At 44.7% G+C, this 22001-nt stretch overlaps 1 protein-coding gene across 1 annotated transcript in view; it reads left to right on the forward strand.

Annotated features, from left to right (window-relative positions):
- The window catches only part of VAMP1 (vesicle associated membrane protein 1), a 99092-nt gene that overhangs the window by 73440 nt on the left and 3651 nt on the right, over positions 1 to 22001 (forward strand). The window contains exons 2-4 of the mRNA XM_078651572.1: positions 14311 to 14428; positions 19998 to 20156; positions 21881 to 21932. Of these exons, the coding sequence (XP_078507698.1) occupies positions 14311 to 14428; positions 19998 to 20156; positions 21881 to 21932 (329 nt within the window). The remainder of the gene's footprint in view (positions 1 to 14310; positions 14429 to 19997; positions 20157 to 21880; positions 21933 to 22001) is intronic.

Consider the following 22001-nt stretch of genomic DNA (forward strand, 5'->3'; position numbering starts at 1 on the left):
CCTAATTACCTACAAAGCTACTGTGCCCAGACCCCGCATATCTGGCTGGAAATATAAGCGTCTCCCATGGGTCTTGACACACCTACAACCCAGACACCATCAGATTCAAGAAGAAACAGTGCACTAAAGAACTTCTTCACCTACATACATACATAGGATATAGAACCGTGTCCCTATATTAGTCACGAGGCAGTGTCCCTATATCAGTCACGAGGCAGTATACTTCTTCAATTTAGTAAAGAGCTGAAGTCACAACTCTTCAATAGAGGTAGGTGAGCCACTGAAACCTTGAGCCAGGTTCAAGCCTGAAACCAAGTTCTGGCTCCGCTCGAGATTCTGTTGGAACGTCGAGTCCATAATGAGCCAAGCTTTCATATGAAAGTGAAAGTGAAAGTGTGTCTTGTAAAGCGCACTGCTACCCGCACCGCAGGCCTCGTAGCGCTATAGACCGCTGGGGAACCCGTCCTGGCTTTCCCTGTGAGATAGTTCCTCCTGGGAGTCTCCAAGGTGAAACCAGGCATCCCTGACGTTTGTGAGGGGCCGTTGTGGAGATGAGGCAAGCTTAATGCCCAGAGTTACCGAGTGTGGTCCCTGGATAGAGTAGGCACCGAGGCGAGAATTATCGAGTCCGCTGATCCTGTTCCAAGACCCTGCCATGTCGGGAATCGAACCCTGGTCCCAGCCCGGTCTCTGCTCTCGGGTCTGCCGCCTCTAACCAGTGAGCCACACCACTCCATATGGCTTCTGGCTGCCTTTCTCTTTCAACGAAGGATGTGGCGTTACAGTAAGAGCTGCAGAGTGTGAAACTGAGGAACCAGATTTGAGTTTAGGCATCGGAACAACATCCTGTGAATCTGGGCAAATCACTAAATCTATCCATATTATAAACAATATATGTGACATTGTGTAATTAACTGGTCATCATGTAAAATGTTTCAACAGCTGCAGAAAAATGCACCAAGAGGTAAAAACAAAGCACCAAAGACAAAAAGATATCCATTTACTGGGAGATTAGGATAAAATAATACCAGAAAACCTGTACAAATGTTGGCTTCCCGCTTAAATTATGTGATCTTACATAGCATGTAGAGCATCGCACAGTACTTGTAGACCATGGCTTAGGCGTGCACAGCTTGCAAAGAGATGTACAGCATGACACAGGGCTTAGGCGGTACACAGCTGGCACAGGGATGCTGAGGTTAGTTTAGGATGTGCTGAGTGTGGCACAGCGCTTGTAGACCATGGCTTAGGCTAGCACAGGAGTGCACAGCATGACACAGGTCCTGCAGACCAAGGCTTAGGCGGTACACAGCTGGCACAGGGATGCTGAGGTTAGTTTAGGATGTGCTGAGTGTGGCACAGCGCTTGTAGACCATGGCTTAGGCTAGCACAGGAGTGCACAGCATGACACAGGTCCTGCAGACCAAGGCTTAGGCGGTACACAGCTGGCACAGGGATGCAGAGGCTAGTTTAGAATGTGATGAGCGTAGCACAGTGCTTGTAGAACATGGCTTACGCAAGCACAGCTGGCACAGGGATCCATAGCATGACATAGGGCCTGCAGACCAAGGCTTAGGCGGTACACAGCTGGCACAGGGATGCAGAGGTTAGTTTCAGATGTGCTTAGCATGGCGCAGCATGCAGAGCATGGCACAGCGCTTGTAGACCATGGCTTAGGCGGGCAAAGGGATGCACAGCATGCCACAGGGCCTGCAGACCAAGGCTTAGGCGTTACACAGCTGGCACAGGGATGCAGAGGCTAGTTTAGAATGTGATGAGCGTAGCACAGTGCTTGTAGAGCATGGCTTACGCAAGCACAGCTGGCACAGGGATCCATAGCATGACATAGGGCCTGCAGACCAAGGCTTAGGCGGTACACAGGTGGCACAGGGATGCAGAGGCTAGTTTAGGATGTGTTGAGCATGGTACAGCGTGCATAGCATGGCACAGTACTTGTAGACCATGGCTTAGGCGAGCACAGCTGTCACAGGGATGCACAGCATGACACAGGGTCTGCAGACCAAGGCTTAGGCGTTACACAGCTGGCACAGGGATGCAGAGGTTAGTTTATAATGTGCTGAGCTTGGCACAGGACCTACAGACCATAGCTTAGGGGTGCACAGTTGGCACAGGGATGCAGAGCCTGCTTAAGGGCGTCTTGTGCGTGGCACAGCATAGCATCAGGCCTGCAGACCGTGGCTGAGGTGGTACACAGCTTTATAGAGCATGATTCAGGACATGTCGAGCGTGACACATGCCTGCAGATCCTGACAATGAATGTGCTCAGCGCTGCACAGGCCGCAGATCTTGGGTGAGAGTGCAGGAGTGCAGAGACACTGTGGGTGGGGGAATCAACACCACCACACTGGAGCATCGTGTTTCAGTACCATAATACTGTGGGCTCCTTAATGTTAAGGTACCTCCTCAATTCAAAAGATGTGTGCATATAAACTATAGAAAACTGGCCGAACATATCTGCATTATGTATTGGAGCGCCTTACATGAGCACCAGTTACTTCACAGAAGGACACCTTTGTGGTCAGCGATACAATAGTGCTGCACCTAAAATAAATTCACACGTGTTTCTTTCTTAAAAATCGGTTCCAATCAAGCTTTCTATGCAAATTCGTACAATGAATAGTTTTTGCACTTTAATGTGCACGAAGTACCGTCAGCCCGATGCGATTACTCATTTAACGCAGCTGTAGCAGCGAAGTATTCGGACTCCAAAATACAACTTCCAGTGCATGCATGATCAAGTTGCTCAATAATGAAGAGGCCATCTTGTAACGGAGAGCAGTGTAGGCATATTTCATTAGATCGGAAAATGTTGCTTTACATCAGTGCAAATATCTGACCCTGTGATATAGTTTAGTCGAATACTTATATATATGTTTCTATATACATATAATTTAAAAAATAACTGTTAACAGGGAAGGGGGAAATCTTGGTGTCTGGATGGAAGTTATATTTTTTTACTATTTATTTTACAATGCTACATAAGTATAAAAATGTTTGTTACCGCGTCGTAGGACATCCCCTTTTACTCATAGGATTCCTTTGCAACTGTTTTCAAGGGTTCCAAAACCTAACAAGCACCTACGAGGACACGGACAGCGGGCGGGGGGGGTGGGAAAGGAACGGACAGCGGGAGGGGGGCGGGAAAGACACGGACAGCGGGAGGGGGGGCGGGAACGGCAAGGCACTCACCTGGACTTCTAGTGGGATATAAAGGGAAAAAATGTACCATTGTTTAGTGCTCTCTTTGAAATCAGACGTTAAAGAAGCAGAGTTAGGATCCGGCGGGAAATAATCAATTACCTGAACCAATGACCTGTCACAGGAGTACACGCTAAATAACGTAAACATTGACGTAAATATTGCATGCCCCAAATCTTAGGCAAATCAAACAAAAACAAGGAAGGCACGGGCAGCAACTGAACGAAAAAGACTGCAGCCCATGTTTAAACAAGGAAAGGCACGGACAGCGGGAGGGGGGCGGGAAAGACATGGACAGCGGGAGGGGGGGCGGGAACGGCAAGGCACTCACCTGGACTTCCAGTGGGACACGGACAGCGGGAGGGGGGCGGGAACGGGCACAAGGACAGGGGGAGGGGGGGGCAGGAAGGCAAGAAAAACAAAGCACTCACCTGTACTTCTTCCGGCGGCCGTGGTCAAAGGACGAAAACAAACCCATAAAAAAAAACGAAACTCCGCCCACCACCGCAATGACGACATCGCAGAGGCGGAGAGGGGAAGAATCTCGGGAACGCCCACGAATCTGGTCCGGCCATGACGGACAGATCTCTGTTCCAATGGCTAGCCTCCATTTATGGAGCTAGCCAATGGAACAGAGGGCGGGACTCAGCCCCACTCTGTAGAGACATAAGATTTCTCCTGGGCGGAGCTAGGAGCTCCGGCCCCAGGCGAAACCTAAAAAAGGAAAACAGAGGGCAGAAAACAAGCTAGCAGACAAGGCAAAACAGAGGGCAGAAAAATGAGCAGAAAAGGCAAAACAGAGCAGTAGAGAGGAAAAGAGAGGGCAGAAAAAACGAGCAGAAAGTTCAAACAGAGGACAGAAAACGAGCTGAAAATGCAAAACAGTATGCAGGAAAACCAGCAGAAAGGCATAACAAAGCAGAGGAAGGCAAAACAGAGTGAAAAAAGAGCCGAAAAGGCAAAATAGGGGGCAGAAAAATGAGCAGAAATGGCAAAAAATATGGCAGAAAAATGAAACAGAGGCCAGCAGGTAGACAGGCAGCAGAGGATAGTGGACTGCGGGCAAGCTGGACAGGAGATCTGCCGCGGGAGCAGCTCGCACGAGGACCAGTATCAAGAAGTATGTATCGTGTGATAAAATCCTGTGTAGACTATGTAGATATTACTCTTCAAGTCTTGTGATTAACCTGTGAGGCTTAGGCTGATGATATTAGCTTGTGTAAAGCAAAAACCGTTCTGTTCAAGAGGGTCGCAAACATTCCAAGAAGATCTAAACAATTTTGATAAGAATACAAAGGTGTTGGAGTGTTCTAGCTATGGAAGTAATTCTCATTTGGGTAATGCTCAATTTTGTCCTGCCATCAACCGTTTCTGTTACAAACATATAAGCAAAAGTCACGTTGCTAGAGTATGTAAATCTGCTTCAATTAGGATACACAAATCTGTTAATTCAGCAGGAATTGTGTTTATAGAGTCTAGCACTAGCGATGAAGATGCGGTGTGTGGAAACGCGGTCGTTACAATGACTGCGTTGTAAATACACATATGACTTGCTCTAGGGGGACGCTGGATTTTTGAATAGTATTATTTACTATTCCAACTCCAGTATGTGCAACAGTAGGGAAGGTGTTGGATTTTAAATCCAACAACTTCTGCCCCCTCCGCAAGTCGTTGTTCAGACTTGTGGAGTAATGGTATGCATTGTTACAATGCAGTAGTTGTAACGACCACGTTGTAATTCCCTGCGGCGAAAAGGATTTGTGGTAAACGATGTTTACTGTGTTATAAGTGCTGTTATCTGTGGATGGGATTAAAAGCGAGCAGCGTAGGTAGTAAGGAAGGGAGCAAAATGCTTCAATTCAAGTTGTGTGCATTTAACAAGAATGCATTCAATAGACCATATTGTGGTAAGAATATATCTGGTGTGCTTGTTAAGATGACAGCAAATACCGTTTCAGCATTAACTCTAACATGGCCCAAGGAGTGGGAAAAGTTTGAGGGAATCATGTTGAGGGAGACTACTGTCAAGACAGTAGCTTAAGGTGGGAAGCCTATTAATGTAGGGGGTTAGTTTGATACTACTCTAGCGTTCAAAAGCTACTCTACCAAAGGTGTAATTTATATAGCTAGAGATGTACCTTGTTTACTTGGATGGCTGAAGCAGAAGCATTTGAAAATCTTTCTGGATCCTAATACACCAGAACAAGTGTCTCTGCAGAAAGAATGCTTAAATGCGTTTGTATATGGGTTAAGGAATTGCTGGACGTGTTTTCCAACAGGCTAGGAAAACTCAAGGGATATTCCCAATGTGTACACTTGAGGTGTGATACCCGATCTATTGTTGATACAGTGATAAGAGTTCCCTTAACTTTAAGGTCAGAGTTGAGGAGTGAGTTGGAAATGTTGTGCAAATAAGGCAATACTGAAACAATTGAGAGTTCTGATTGCTTATCCCTAATTGTGTTGGCACACATTGCTAATTGGGCTGTATGGATGTGTGTAGATCTGCAAGATCTAAATACCAATGTATGGGTGGACCAGCACCCACTGCTATCATTTCTGAGACGCTAAACTTTCAAGACTTTTGATGTCTTTTGTCAGTCCTGAAGAGGCATTAAGGCTTAAATACATGCCTTCTGGTTTGATGTCAGCATCCACATTACACATTATGTCAGTGACTTATGGAAAATATCTTTAAGGATTTAGCTGCAGTTGTATGACTTCAAGATGATCTGTTGGTTTACGACTAGGATAAGGAAACTAATGATATGAGGTTGGCTCAGGTATTGGGTATCTTAAGGGACAAAGGTGTTACCTTGATGGTGCAAATGTCAAAATTAGGTGTCTCTGCAGTGGATTATCTTGGTTTTCAGTTGTCAGTGTGAGGTGTGGAACCTAAAGAGAGTTTATTTAGGGCTATTTCCAAATTCCTTGCAGCAGGTGCCAAGGACCATTTGAGGTTGTTCATAGGCGTGATTGATTTTTAGCTGTTTGGAAAAGACCAATAGCATGCGTAAACATCTTAAGGGGAACAAAAGGTTTGTGTTGAACAAGGATTGTGAGGAGGAGTTTCAGCAGGTCAAGCAAGAATTTGTTTATGCCATTCCTCAGAACCATTTGTTATGCATGACCTTTGTGTGATAATCAAGGATGCAAGCCCTTATATTTTATGTGGCGTATTACTTCTGTGTCGGAACAGAAAGGATGGGGTGATGGCCTTTGCTTCTTGGAGTTTAAAGGGGGCTCAAGCCATGTACTGCATCACTGAGTTAGTGTTGTTGGTGTGCAAGTGGGATGTGAACTATTTTTGGACATATTTCTGGGGCTCAGAATTTACACTCAGGGTATATTTGTTTACCAGCAATAGGGCTAAGGCTAACCCCAGGATAGCCTAGTGGCAATATGGACTGCATGAAGTTTCCTACAAGTTAGAGTCATTTCAGAAGTTCACAACATTTCTCCCCATTGTTTGCCATGTTTGCCAGTTAGTGATGTTGATGACCAAGCTGAGGAGAAGGATGAGTATTAGATTTTAATGGACTCTTCTGGAGGTACCATAGCCAAAGCCTCAGGGGAAGATGGAGTGATTAGGAGAATGGTTGAGTATGAAGATGAAGTTATGGCCTATGGACATCTGGCCATTGATATGGCTTTAGATGAAGGGTGCCAGGATGCCTGCAAGGTGACAGATGCGCTTTAGAAGTACAATAAATAAATAAAATAAATAAGGGTATTTGAGACGTACGAAATTGCTAGTGGCACCGGAGAAATTACGTGGCAAAGTTGTTTGTAAGGTTCTGGAAGGTCATATTGGCATGAGGGCTGTGAAAAGAAGGTTGAGGGGGAATTTTTGGTGGCAAGGATTGGATACAACTCTTGAGCATGTTGTGAGAGATTGTATGTCCTGCACAGTTTGTCACAAGTCTCCAGTCACTATACCATTTCTGGTGGATTAAGGACCGGTTCCAGAATGGAGTGTGAATTTGGGATAGATATCATAAAACTCATTAATGTGAGAAGAGGTATGCCGAAGTTTGGGATGGTAGATATGGATTATTTTACTCGCTGGCTGGACGTAATGTTTTTGAACTCTCTCATGAGCGCCCATGTGATTGAATTTTGGGATACCTTGTTTTCTAGGGTGGGTGTCCTATAAGAGAAAGTGGCAGATAATGGGACACAGTTGTCCTCAAGGGAATGTGAGGTTTATTTGGAATATCTGGGTGTGAAACATATGAAATGTGTTATATTATCTGATGAGCAATTGCTTCATGGCGAGGTTTAATAGATTAATCAAGGACAAAGATGTGATTGGGTAATCCTCTGAACTGTGAGGTGTATTTGAGGGTAATATGGGCCGTCACTCCCCCTCCCCGATGGCAAACACTGTGGTATTATCCTTTGTTCTAATGACAGGATGTGTTTCCACATCCAAACTAGTCACACCTTGGATGGGTATGTCGAAGTTACCGGTAATATAGTTTAATGATGCATCCAGTTGAAGGGGGTGTTCACGGGTGAACAACTTTGAATTAGGTTCAAAAGTCTTTGGGGAGGAAGATTGGTAATTGGGTTAAGATGAAGTTGCCAGGGAATACCTCACATTTTGGAGTAAAAAAATAGCACATTTAGCGCATCAGTGAGATTATGATGAAAAATTGCGATTTCAGACTGCGCAAAAGCAAAATATAAGTGAGACTATGAGTTGCTAAGGCTTGCCCTGATAGTAGTGGCATGAATGGTGACTACGTATTAACCCTAGACCGTATTATTATACATGTTGTAATAATGTAACAAATAGTATTTACAGTGGATTGGTATTGCCTCTCATTTGTAGATAATAATGCTGTTTATGGACAGCAGACAATGTCTCTTTGTTCATGCATTTTTTATGCCACCTAGCAGACGAGTCCAGCAGGCTGTCCTGGGATGTGGAAAGGACTTCATTAACAAAGGCTCTGTGCATAGGAGTTTCTCAGTCCCTCTCGTATAAATTGTGCAATTTAAAAAAAATTCAACCAGAGAATGACAGCAACCTCTCACCACCCAATACTGTTGTCATTTGTATGGGGAAAACATTAACACCGCCCTAAAAACACTTAGGGGCATATTATCAAGGGATTCATCTCCGCTTTTTTGGCTTTAAAAGCCAAGAAAGCGGAGATAAAATTATCTCCCTATCAGCAACAGGTTGCTAACACGCAAATTCGCATGTTAGCACCCTTTTTCTCTACGCTTCCCCTTGCATCTCTAATGAGATGCAAAGGGGGCGTTCCAGAGAAAAATAGGTCGCTTAACAACATTTCTCCTATTATTTTTCTCTGGAACGCCCCCTTTGCATCTCAGAGACGCAAGGGGAAGCATAGAGAAAAAGGGTGCTAACATGCGAATTTGCGTGTTAGCACCCTGTTGCTGATAGGGAGATAATTTTATCTCCGCTTTCTTGACTTTTGAAGCCAAAAAAGCAGAGATAAATCCCTTGATAATATGCTCCAGTGTCCTCTGACATTGAAATGCCTCCCAGTTTTAACTTTCTATTGATATACATTGCACATATTTAGGATGGTCGGTGCAAAATATTGACCATTTAGTTTACTGAAGGCATACATGCCAACATTTTATAAGAGAAAAGTGGGAGATTTCCAAGAAATTATTGGGAGAATGTATTTCCACCATTGACTTCTATTGAGGCTTGAATCAGGTTATTGTCATGTATGGGACTTGCACGTCTGCTGCTGCTGGATCGGATATTAGAAATGCAAATATATTTTTCTACTCATCTGTCAGGTGCACAGAGAAAGCGCTATGGAAGGCAGAGAAAGCGTGATAAAAATGTTCTGCACTGGCCTGGAGGAGCAGGTTACTGGCAGTGCATGCTGCAAGTCACACAGAACCAGTCCCTGTTAGCTAAAGCCCTTTAATGAATCGGGTTTTTGCATGCAGGAATCAGGAGGCGGGAGACGAGCCTTGAAATCGGTAGTCTTCCACCTGAATCGGGATGGTTGGCATGTGTGTTAAGGTGAGAGGATAAAGTGAAGGCCAGGCCATGGAGAGACAGACTTTCACAAGAGTGATACATATGATTGCCGGGATTATCGCTCCAATAATAAAGTAATATGCATTGTAACCCCTTCTCTGCGGGGGTAATTCCCCCGCTGTGCTGGGGGGCTCGCAGAGCGCCCCGGTGCTGATGATGAGCTCAGCTTGTCATCAGCCACAGTGCTCGTGTGCTGATGACGAGCTGAGCTCGTCACGGCCACGCCCGTTCCTTAGAACGCTCAGCACAGCAGGAATTATCCCCGCGTGTGAGCGTTCTAACGGCCATGACGAGCTCAGCTCGTCATCAGCACACGAGCACCGTGGCTGATGACGAGCTGAGCTCGTCATCAGCATGGGAGGGCTTAAGTCTGATGTTAGGCAATGTCTTTTGATTTTACTAAAATGACATGTATAATATACTTACTTATAGAGACTTTCGGCCAACCCCGTTCACTCATTGTTCTGCTGTTGTGTCATTCACATTTAGATTCTGCCCACCGCAACAGTTCATTACAATCAGTGGCTTACTTCACTGTATGCGATGCCATTCTGCCATTTCATATGGACAGGGGCGGCTAGCAACTGTGAAAATGAGTGGGACGCTGCATGCCGCAAAACTCACCAATATGTTGCCTTCCTCCTCTCTCCCGACGATGACGACGAGCAGGAAGGAAGGTGGTTTACTTCCTGCATATCAATCCAACCAATCCTGGAGCTGCTGAAAGCAGCTTCAGGATTGGTTGGAGCAGGCTAACTCAGCACTTTGTTGGAGGCTGGGGACCTGTATCTTCAATCCCTCAGCTGTTTTACGGCACTGGGATTGCTGGGATTGCAGGCTCTAAAGGGCACATGACAGATTGGCCGACTGTAGACATATGCAGGAATCTGTCTGCCCTCCCCCACCATCTCGGTTGTGCTAGTGCGGCCGGCAGCACACAGAATAATACAATGGTAATGACTATTTTATTATTCTGTGTATACCTGCTGCGCTCGCTTCAGGGGGAAGGAACCCTCCTCAACCTCAACAGAGGAGCCGGCCTTGCACATGGAGCATATCCACACACAAGGTAGTTCCCTTCAGTGTGGGGGATTATTATGGCAACGTGTACATTTCAAGGCCAAAAAATATTGTTACTTTTACCCTTCTTCTTTCTGCTCGAACGAGAGCACAGTAGCTTCACCGTGAATCAAGTTTTGCAAAAGCCATGATAAAAGAAAACAAGCATTGACAAAGACAAAAAGCTGGCACTCCACATCAAACTGATAGGTTTTGCCAGTGCCTGTATAAGTGTTGTTACTGTTTTCACTGTTTCTTATTGATAGAATCGCTACTTGTTGAAGAAGGTTTGACTGAGCTGAAAAGAGAAGAAACCAATCATTTTGGCTATGAACTTAAACTACGGGTAAACAGGGATAGCAGCTACTACCCCTAGATTCTTCTTTGGAACCTCTGCACTTCCCTTGCGATCCCTAGTCTCAGACGCCATGTATGCAGTAGCCAGAGCCGAAAGTACATTTGACTTGTATTTATCACTCCATCCCTGTCCTTCAGCAATAGACAAGAGGGTATTATGTAGCTGAATTTGGTACAAGGGTCAACCCGTTGATGTCTTCAGGACTAAAGGGTGCATGTCATCACTTCCGGCACTGCGGGTCTTTTTGTGAGTCGACGTCTATCCCTAGGGCGAGAAAGCACAAGCTTAAAACTCTAATTTTTTTATTTTCATTACACAGCAGATAATACAAGGCATATGCTATTAAATGTGAAAAATGCGAATGCAATGTGCATATTTTTCACCACAGTATTATAAGACAGTATGTCAGTGAGCAGTGGTGCATAGTTCAGAGTGCCCTCCACTGACCTAGTCTGTGTTTTGATCCAGTAATATGTATCAAACCCTAGAAGGTGATGAAAGCAATGATCGCAAGAACTCTAACCAATGAGAACCGCTCGGTGTAGCATTCCACCCCATCGTTCTTTAGCCAACCATGCCACATGAGATTAGACACATCCATATGACTTGACCCTGCTCCAGTAGGAGCAGTCCAGCCTGAACTGCCCAAGCCAAAGCCTTTCTGTACCAGAACACAAGCAACCCAAGACCAGTTTCACCCTGATAGGGGCTCCTCAGAAGATCCTACCCCAGACCTCATAAAAGCTTCAGACATTTTTTATTCCGCTCTTCACAGCGCAGCGACATCCAGAGCCTTGTTGACTTTGAGTGATGCCATTCCCAGGTTGGGTGGAGTCAACAAGAGTTGACTCTGTGGCTCAAGTTCATTGCCTATGTTGGCTGCCGGTCGGCTTCACTGAGTGCTGCATTGGCCCTTTTTTGCGAGTGAAGGGCCAGCTGGGTGCAGCTGCGACCAAACCTGGGATTAACTTTCTGGCTGAGCTCTGCTGGTCTTCTGGGAGAAAGATGTCACGTGCAGGTGCACAGAGTCACACTCTGTTTCTCTTTTTGTCTGTGATAGCAGCTGTCTATAATTCACTCACCTTTTCAAATTTGCTTATAACTCATCCATGTGAAATGTAACTGTGTTGTTTCCTGCACAAAAAAATAGTTGATGGCATGTTCCTCTTTCTACGCGTGCTCCAACTGCAGCACACATAGAAAGTGGAACAAAACATGGAGAAATAAAAGTATGTTTCCTCGTTCCTTCACTCCTATGCCTTCCCTGGGGAGGTGTAGGGTTCTGATGCATTCCCAGTTTTACAAAAAGGTAACTCACCAGTGGTGCAACTGCCTTCTAAATGAGGACCTATGTGTAGATGGTGCGTGTTTCTCTTTACAGCCATGTAAGAGCTCTGTAATCCCCCATCCTGGGTCCCTGTCATAGCTAACAGGTACTGCCAAAAGTGAGAGGGGCTGAAGAGATCCCTGAGAACCCTTGTTGACAGTATGTGCAATTGCACATAATGATGACACATACAAACAGCAGAAGTAATGTGGCACAGGGGCCAGATGACATCCCTGCTGGTGTCGCAATATGACACCATTCCCACCTGGGCCCCTGATTAATACAGATGGGGCTACCTCACTCTATAAAAGGTAGGGAGCGTTGAACACTTGGTGCACGCTTCATGCCTCTCCTCTGACAAAAGACATTCAGATCGAAGGTCTGCCGCTAACAAACCAATATAAGATAGGGAAGAAAGCTTGCCCACCAGGCGGCCATTTCATAGCTGCGATAAGTGGCTGAGAAACCATGTAATGGGATGTATGCCTTTCAGTTCTTGTCCGTGTCTGTGTATTGCTTTTTAGAAACATCTATAATAATTATATTTATTAATATATAGATATTCGTTAGTTCTGCTTAACAAATGAACATATTAATTATGGTTATATTATTCTATCGGAGGAAGGCTCAACCAATCTGAAAAGGAATAATTGGGCCAGGTCAAATCCTCCCATAGTTCTTTCCTCTTTTAATGTTTGCATAAATGATGAAATTGTAGTGCACTATCTTTATGAATTTTTTTGACTTGAGCAATCTCCTTTTTTGTAAAGGTTTTATATTAACTTGTACAATAAATATTTACTTACTTACTTACTAATGGTTATATTATTCTATGTTTAACATGTATATAGGTCACTGCATTATTAAGTACATTTTTAGCCTAACTATCTCAAATTGCTTCATTATTGAATTACAAAAAAGAATTAATAATACATTAAATCCAGCAACACTTGAAAATCTGAGTTTATTGAATACAACTTAAATCTACATAAATTACCTTCCATATACATAAATACTTTCCATTTACTTATATATCTTTATATGTATTACTTTACTTCTAATTCAGCATCTCAAACGAAGTACCCTCTATCTCACCTTATACCTCTCTCAATATATCTTGTACCTCCACTCCCTGACTCATCCCAAACCTCATTCTACTTTCCAATGCACTACCATAGTTCTTACCCTATGCCTCTCTCAATAAATCCTCTACATTAACTCTCTGACACATCCCAATCCCCATTCTACTTATATTTAATTGTATTGTATTGTAATTGCATTTAAATAGCGCTTACTACCCCTGACAAGGCGTCAAAGCGCTTTTTCGGTGAGTAGCACGCTAATCCCAAACCCATAAAGGATTAGTGGTAAATTAATCCCCAAAATAACCCTTCCTAGACTCTTCCCTCCTCTACTCCTCCTTGCATCATCTCAAACTTCTTTTACTACTCAGATCTCCCAAACAAGCCTTTTTAAACCCTTTCCTCTGACTCATCCCCCTCCACCTCCCTTTTTACTCATCCCAAATGTCCTCTTACTGATATGATCAGCCAAAAACACTTTCTAGACCCTTCTCTCTTCTATCCCTCAACTATGGATGTATGACGTTACAACGCATACTTTTACCACGCATACCTTTACAACGCGGTTTTTACATCACAAACCTTTACAACGCATAGCGCTTAGAGGTGCTGGATAGTGGTAAGTATACTTTTCTATTCCAACTCCAGTCCCCATGGACACTAGGGAAGGTGTTGGATAGAAAATTAAACTTATTTCCTATCCTAGAGCGCCCCCCAGCGCAATGCGTTGTAATGGTATGCGTGGTAATGCCTGCGTTGTAATGGTAGTGCGTTGTAAAAATGTTGTTGTAAACGTTGTTCACCCTCAACGATCGCTTTCAATCCAACTAACAGACTCACTTGTCCACCATTCAAATTAATTTGATATTTCCCTATACTAATTCCCTACTAATCCTGTTTGGGTTCCGGAGTAGTGTGCTGCCCGCCGAAAAGCACTTCAACACCTCATCAGGGGTAGCAAGCGCTATATAAATGCGAACCCTTCCCACTGATATCCCTCCATTATCCTTTTTCAATCTAAATGACAAATTCATATGTCCCCCGCTCAAATTATCTTCATATCTCCCTATATGAATTCACCACTAATCCTTTTTGGGTTTCGGAGTAGCTTGCTACTCACCACAAAAGCACTTCACCGCCTCCTCAGGGGTAGTAAGATCGATATAAATGCAATTACAATTTAGATGGTTTCAATGATTTATTGTTGACCGTATAATTTTTTCCACAGGTCTGCTCCCGCTCCAGCATCCGGCGGTCCTGATGCTCCTTCAGGGCCACCGACAGGACCTCCTCCAAACCTGACCAGTAACAGGCGATTGCAGCAAACACAGGCCCAAGTGGGAGAGGTGAGTGTTACCACCGACACCCTGCATCGTGTCCTTGTAGTGGAGGGTACAGTCAGTTCACCCTGAGAAGTTATTCAGACTTCCTCTTCCTCCATCTTGGTCAACTAGTCACATCTCTGCCACTGTTTCAATTGTCTTAATCTATAACCAATCTCCTTACAACTTGCCTTCTTTAAATTTCCCCTTATGATTTCTCCTTTGCTTCCACTTTACCTCTGCCTCTTGAAATCCTCTTACCCATTTCTTGCTACAGAGTTTTCTCCCTTTCCTATCATTCACTCTACTTGTTTTCCCCACACTCTCTTTCGGCTTTTATAGGGTGAAGGGTAGCCACTTTACTCAGCATCCAGAGACAGATGCTTACAATCATTCACAGCCCAGCAAGAAACCTGGTAATTAAAAGGGGTTAGGATAGGTGTGACATTTCCAAAGTGGTTGCACCTCTCTGCTGGATGGTTAACACTGGCCACAGACACAGACAGAGGTGGACAGAGGCAGACAAAGGCTAGCCTTTTGAAAACCCTTTTTCTTAGAATCTAAGATGGCCGACTATGAGCCGAGGCGACATGATAAGAGAGTTTCACAGTGTGGGAACCTGCCCAGAGTATGCTTAGCTCCCTCGCGGACTAGACTATATCTGGCATGACAACCTTGCCTGACCTAGCAAAGTACTGAATACGCATCATCTTATCCCCAAATTCTTACTTTTTGGAACAGTTGGGTACATGCCGAGGATCATGTTGTGGATGATACAAATAGTTTTGGACTGGGAGCCAGAGGAGCGGTTGGGTCAGAGGAGAAGCATAATCAGATTTTCTGGTCCCAGAATGAGGCTGACAGTGGCATTCTGGAACACCAGCATCTGGAACTGGTGCACAAGCTACCTAGACATATCTGGGAGAAATAATTGCGGTAGTGAGATCATAACCTCACTAGGGCTGTGACAAGGTAATACTCCTTCACTTTGTGAGGCAGTGAGATCTTCCCTAGAAGCTGCAAATGCTGGGCCTGTGAACAGGTTGATAGCTAACTTAACCCTAAGATTCCTTGCTACCATCACAGGTATTGGATACATTCCAAGATCCTCCAGCCAACAAATGTTGCTGCAGAGTTCCTCACTGTCTCTAAATAGCACATCTTTGTTCTTGTCCGTGTGGAGCTGCAGCCAATTGCTGGCCATCGAGTCATGCGCCATCAGCACTCAGTGTTAAAAACTCTCTGTCTGCCATAACATACATATCATTGGCCAAACAGATTGGGACCATGGCGCATCAGCATAAGATTGAAGTCATGGACTGGAAAAGAGAACAAATTGGCTTAACCCCTTCCATGCTTATGACGAGCTCAGCTCGTCATGGCATATACCTCTCAGGTGCTCATGACGAGCTGAGCTCGTCATGACCACACCCGTTTTTATTGCTGTCCAGCACAGCAGGGGAAACTCTCAAGCAGCGATGAGGTTAATGTACAGACTGAAGAGGCTGGGTAACAGCGAGGAATCCTGAGGTGCTTCACAAGTAAACATCGTGAGTCTGAAGGTAGAATCGAGAGGGCCTCCACGTGTTAAATGAGGGATTCAAACCACTCTAAGATAGTGCCAAGGACACAGTGGCAGAAAAACAGCTGAGAAGGAATGCATTGCTGATGGTGTGAACCAAGAAGGATCAATGCACAGCACCGACAGCATCTCATCGTTTACCATCACCTGTATTGATTCCATTTCAATATGAGGTTGAAAGCTCATCAAAAAGGTGCTATGTTTTCAAAGAAGCCATAGAGGTCAGTCGATTGTTTGGCTTCCAAAACCTTAGAGGCCACATACTCCAGAGAGATGAACATAAAGTTACACTGGTCGGACAGGTCAAGATTAGATTTGTTTATGAGCAGACTGACCAAAGTAGACTTACATTCTTTGGGAACTATTCCAGAGGTTTGAGAAGCATTCCAAAAGGCAGTAAGATCCTGGAATAGAAGAGCAGAGCTCAGGGGCTGGTTAAGCAGAGAGCTAGATTATAATGTGTTCCAAGTTGTAGAGACTTGGTTTTCCTTCAGGCAACAGGTCAATGTCTGCACAAAGAAGACTCACAGGCGGGGGAAACCAAAGGGCAGATGTGTTTCTCAATATTATTGACTTTTGTCCCCAAAAAGTGAGAGATACATTGACACAGATTATTTCAGGTAGCAAAGATCTGGAGATTATGGCACAGTGGTGGGTTGAAGAGATAACTCACAATAGTAAATATTTATTTTTGTTAACCGTAGTAGAGGAGTTTGACAAGTAGGACTCCTGGGCAACTTGGCATTCAGCCACAAAGATTCTCAGTTTGAATTTTTAGATCTCTTTGAGCTTTCTGCTACAGCTTCTCCCACATAAAGGTTTTTTAGATGGTGTTACTGTTTTAAAGACTGCCATTATGGGGGAAACCAGATTTGCTGTGAGATCTTAGATTACTTTTGCATGGTAGAACGTTTCTCAAAAACATTAAGACGCCAGATGAAAAGATTGAGTAAATATTGGTGAAACCAAGGTTGGTTTGAGGTAGATTGTGCGAAGACTCTCTGGCAATATCAATGGGGGCCATAGACCAATTCCTGGAAAAAACTATAAAAATGGTGGACAGGGCTGCAATTTGGCCGGCTCATAGCTCTGCTACAACAAGTGACAAAGTGATTGCCTTGGATTGAGGAGGGTTTTCAAGACAGAGCACAACGTCTTGGGCAACATTGTTATCGGAATTGTAGATGCATGAATTGAAGTCACCAGTTTGCTGCTCTGCAACTGGGCGGTCGGCATTCACTGACAAGGCTTGAAGATATGGTAAAAGTTGTGCCGAGGACAGCAATCCACTCACTGAAGTAGGAAAAATCTTTTCAGTATAGAGATGGAGCAGCTGGGGTAGATTCCTTCTGAAATAAGTAGAGAACTGGACTTGAGTGCACACTGAGTCAGATCTCCATAAGCAGAAGAACTTCTGGGTAGATCAGTAATTTCATGCCATGCTTTCTCATAGATCACACATGAATCAATGCGCGTTAATCATGCTGGTGTCAGTAGCAGGAGATTTTGGGATATAGTCAATTGGAGAATATGGACCTAGAAAAGTGGCTGGGAATGTGATGTACACCTCAGTGGAGAAGATTGAATTTCTCTATGTATTAAAAAAAACTTGGACAAAAGTAATCTCAAGTCCTGTGCAAGGGTTGATTAAATTTATCTTTTTTAGTGTTCAGAAAGTTCATGGGCCTTGTCTTGAAATAGGACACACCCAGAAAAGCTCACTTGCAACTGTAGTTACCCATGTGTTCCTTTGTGGCAGGTGGACAGTGGATGGAAGGGCTCTTCGAAGCCCAGATATTATCATTCGGTGGAGGAGGAGGAGTGAAAATTCAGAAGTGGATTTTTCATTATACAAACAACAGTCACACTCACTGTAAGAGGCGGGTGTTTGAGGAGACTGAACTGCTGGGCTGGTCACACATAGACATACTCAGCTGTAGGCTCCTCTGTAGACCTCTGTCCTGATTGAAGGATCTTGCTTCAGGGGAGAATTGGATAGATGTTTCTCCAATCTTGGACAGGTGTTTTATTCTTGAGTAGGCCTTCAGAGAAGGTGTGTGTCAGCGAGCCTCGGTCCCATTGTATAAAGGAAAAGGGTCTATGCAGGCGTAGCGGTCCTCCACTTCTTTTTCCCCAAGCTATTCAGATCCTGGTATGATCCTACTGATCTAAGCCGAATCTTAGCAGAGTAGGGGCAGTAACACATTGACCTGAACTGGTCAACAACTTTCTATACAAGTGCATAGAGATTTTTCCAAACTTACTAGGGATCTGAAATACTGGTTGAGGCATGCCAATATTTATTGTACTTTGTAGATACTGGTGGAGAAACCAGGTCCCTTCCTGGTGGATGTCACCGTGGCAATTCAGAGGGGAGCCCAAATGAGCCAAAATCTATTTTCCACAAACTTCATCACAGAAAGTGGAGGGTGCAGAGAGATAGCACCAAGGGCCAGATGTACGACCAGCAATTTTGCGACTCGCAAATTGCATCACAATTCCGAGTCGCATTTGCGAGTCGCAAAAGTGGATGTACAACAGTGTGTTTAACACTGTTTACGATACCCAACTGGGTCGCAAATTGCGAGGCTCATGAATATTAATGCGCCTCTCGCAATTTGCAAGCCGATTGGGATTGGCAGGCCCTCCCATGTATGGTGGCCTGCTGGGCTCAGCAGACCACCATGTCTGGGACTGCCTTCAAATAAAGCATTTTTTTAATGCAGCTCGTTTTCCTTAAAGGAAACCGGGATGCATTTAAAAAAAAAAATGAAACGTTTCTGTTTCATATTTTAAGTGCAAGTAGTGGTCCCTGGGACCACTGCCTGGCCTTAAAAAATATTTTCAGAGCCTGTCACAATGGGGAAGGTGTACCCTGGGGACCCCTTCCCATTTGCAACTTCATTACCACCCTCTTGAAGAGGGTGGTCATTTGTGAGTGTTTTGTGATCGCATTTGTGGTCGCAAAACAGTCATACATGGGTTAGAGAGTCGTTATTTGGAAGGGAACGCCCCTTCCAAATAGCGAGTCTCTAAACACTTTTTTGCTAGTTGCTATTCATTTGCAACTCTCAAAACTGTGTTAGAACATAGCCATTCCACTTTTAGCATGCGCAAACGGGTCGCTAACCCATTTGCTCATGCTAAAATTGGTCGTACATCTGGCCCCAAATGATTTGGGATTTGAAATTAGTCCACATATCACAGATGCTCCTTTTTCAAGATTCCTCAAGCGTATCTTCCTGGTTCTTCTAAAATCCACATGAAGTGGCGAAGTCCTGTGTCCAACACTGCTCAATGGTGACCGCGTCCTGTTGCTTGGCAGGCTTCGGGGTGTGTGTGCTAGGAACCAAAGTCCAGGCATAGAAAAACGATTTGGAGTGCAAAGCATGATCTCTTAGAACGCAGGAGCAGGCAAACTCAGAGCAGGACCACATTTGAATGGAAAGTCCATATGGATCATACGCATAATAGACTTATCTGATTTGCACAAGAGCCAATAGGTTAAAGACATGCCTTCCCTATCAACTACCATCTCCCATCAAGCGTCAGACTCACCGTGGGAGGGTGAGAAGAGGCAGGAATAACCCTCAACTAGAGATGGGGATTCAATTTACATGTCTCTACAGTCTAGTGGAGTGTGTAACTATACTAGCAGGTGCAATTACATAATTCATGTGGAGAACCTTTCTGTGGGCTCAAGGTTTAAGTCAACTGATCAGTGAAGCCACAAGGTCAGACATAGTGCACACACTGGAGGCAAGATGTTCCAGATACAATGAGGGACCTTACACAACAACCACCTCTGTCTGCCTTTGATTCCCTTCTTACCTTCTTGCTTTTTGCCCCCGTTTCAGCCTCTGAGCGCCACGCTTCCTTGGTGTCCTTTTCATCTTTTCAGTATATTTCTGCCCTTCTTCAGGTCTCACCTACTGCTTTCTTCTGTCTCTCTCTCTCTCTCACTTCCATAAATTTCTCTCCCAATTGTCTCATCTTGCTTTTCCTCCACAGGTGGTGGACATTATGAGGGTCAATGTGGACAAGGTGCTAGAGAGGGACCAGAAGCTGTCGGAGCTGGATGACCGGGCTGACGCGTTACAGGCTGGGGCTTCCCAATTCGAAAGCAGTGCTGGAAAACTCAAAAGGAAATACTGGTGGAAGAACTGCAAGGTGAGGACACAGGCACCTCCCTGGAGGTTTCCTCTTGTTTGTAGCACACTGATCCATGTATCTCACATTCTGATTGCAACCACTTCTGCAAGAGGTGTCATTCCTTCTCATACACACCTCAGGTGCTTCCCATCTCTGTGAGGGATGCCTTGTCTGACAGCCCAATCTATACACAGATAAGACACCTCTCATCTTGGTTAGGTGTGTCCATGTACACTCCTGCCAATTCTCAGCTCTGGTAGGTGTGTTCTGCCCAACATCTCCTCACATGCCCATCCAGGTCACTTTCAGTCTTTGGTATATAAAGGCAGCCCAATTATGGGCAGTGACACCTCAGTTGGTTCCACTCTCTTGCAGGTAATCTTTATCTGTGTAGCTCCTACCAAGCACACAGTGGCTGCTTCTCATCACATGAACATCTCCTGTCTGTTATCCCCTCACATGAGCACCTCACTCGCTTCCCATCTGGGGCAGGCACGTCTCAGCCACTTGCTATCTTCCTCAGAGGTATATTGCTCTGCATCCAAGTGGATGTCCCTCACACACACACACACAGTCCCACAGTTCTACCACGGTATAGGTTCCCTTGGCCCTTTCTGCAGAGAAATTAGTAACTGACGACAATGCAAGCAACAGGATCTCCCTTGCCTTCCCTTTTGGTTTCCACAGTGCTTCAGCATTCACACCTGATCTCAGACTACAACTATTGCCATAAGAATGAACACCTTAACCTTGTGCTTTGCATGCTTGTTTAATCTCTGGTGTATTTGGAGGTGACAGAATAGTAGGCCCTCGTCCCACAAGTGCAGTGGTGGCTTAAGCATCACGTAGGGTTAAACGTAAGAAAGTGGCCTTTTGATAGTGTTGCAATTTATTTTGTCACAATGGGTTATGGGGGTTGTAGTCTGTCCTGTCTTGAGCAGTCCCTACTGAATAAACAGCACTGTCTACACATAAAATATAATTCATTAACTATTTGATTTGCTGTTAACCTAATATTGCTGTTGTGTTGCTATCTCATCTTCAAGAGTCTCTCATAAGAACATGTGTGTGTTGATTTGTACCCCTTCCTGTGGCTCAATAGTACTCCATCTAGCCATTATCCCTCTGCTGTGGCAAAGCTGTAGAGGGTGCAAGAACTGTGACCTGGGAAGGGTCCTGCACAAATTAAGCAAAAGCTAAATGCTGGCAGACAAAGCTGTTTCCAAAGACCTGCAGCTAAATAAAGCCACTTAAAACCTAGAGACCTATTTTACCTGACTAGCTGCAAGGAATAAAAGGCAAATGAAACAGAGCTGAAGTGTCCATTTTGAGCACTGGAGTTTGGTTGTCATTTATTTGTGCTAAGAAGTGCGGTTTCTGCCCCAAGCTTTTGAACGACATGAGGCAAGCGTGCCCAAAAATACAAAGTGGCCTAAAAATGTTGGCAGTGGTTGGAGGGACTCTGGCTTAGTTTCACTTCCCCGGTGCATGCTGGGAGGCCTGCTTTGCACCTTCCTGTCCTGGAGCATAGGAGAGGCTGGGGAGCATGGTGGGTTCTTGTTACAGCTTCCGGATTCCTAGGTTGAATCTGGGATTGTTCTGTGGTGAGCATCTGCGGCTTGAAGCCTGTCCTTGGGTATGAACTCAAGCTCGCTGGTTATTGCTTGGGGGAACTGGCCTGTTGCTTGCTTCTTGCCTCTTGGTTACTCCAACAATCTCAGAAACTCTTTGTTCTCTTCCAGATGATGATCATGCTGGGAGCCATCTGCGCCATAGTCCTTATCATCATCATAAGTGAGTATAACAGGACCCCAGGAGGGACAAGGCGTGGGTTCTGGATTTGTAGGTGGAGATAAGTTGGGG

This window comes from Lissotriton helveticus, chromosome 7 (genome assembly GCF_964261635.1).
Source record: "Lissotriton helveticus chromosome 7, aLisHel1.1, whole genome shotgun sequence".
NCBI classification, from domain to species: Eukaryota; Metazoa; Chordata; class Amphibia; order Caudata; family Salamandridae; genus Lissotriton; species Lissotriton helveticus.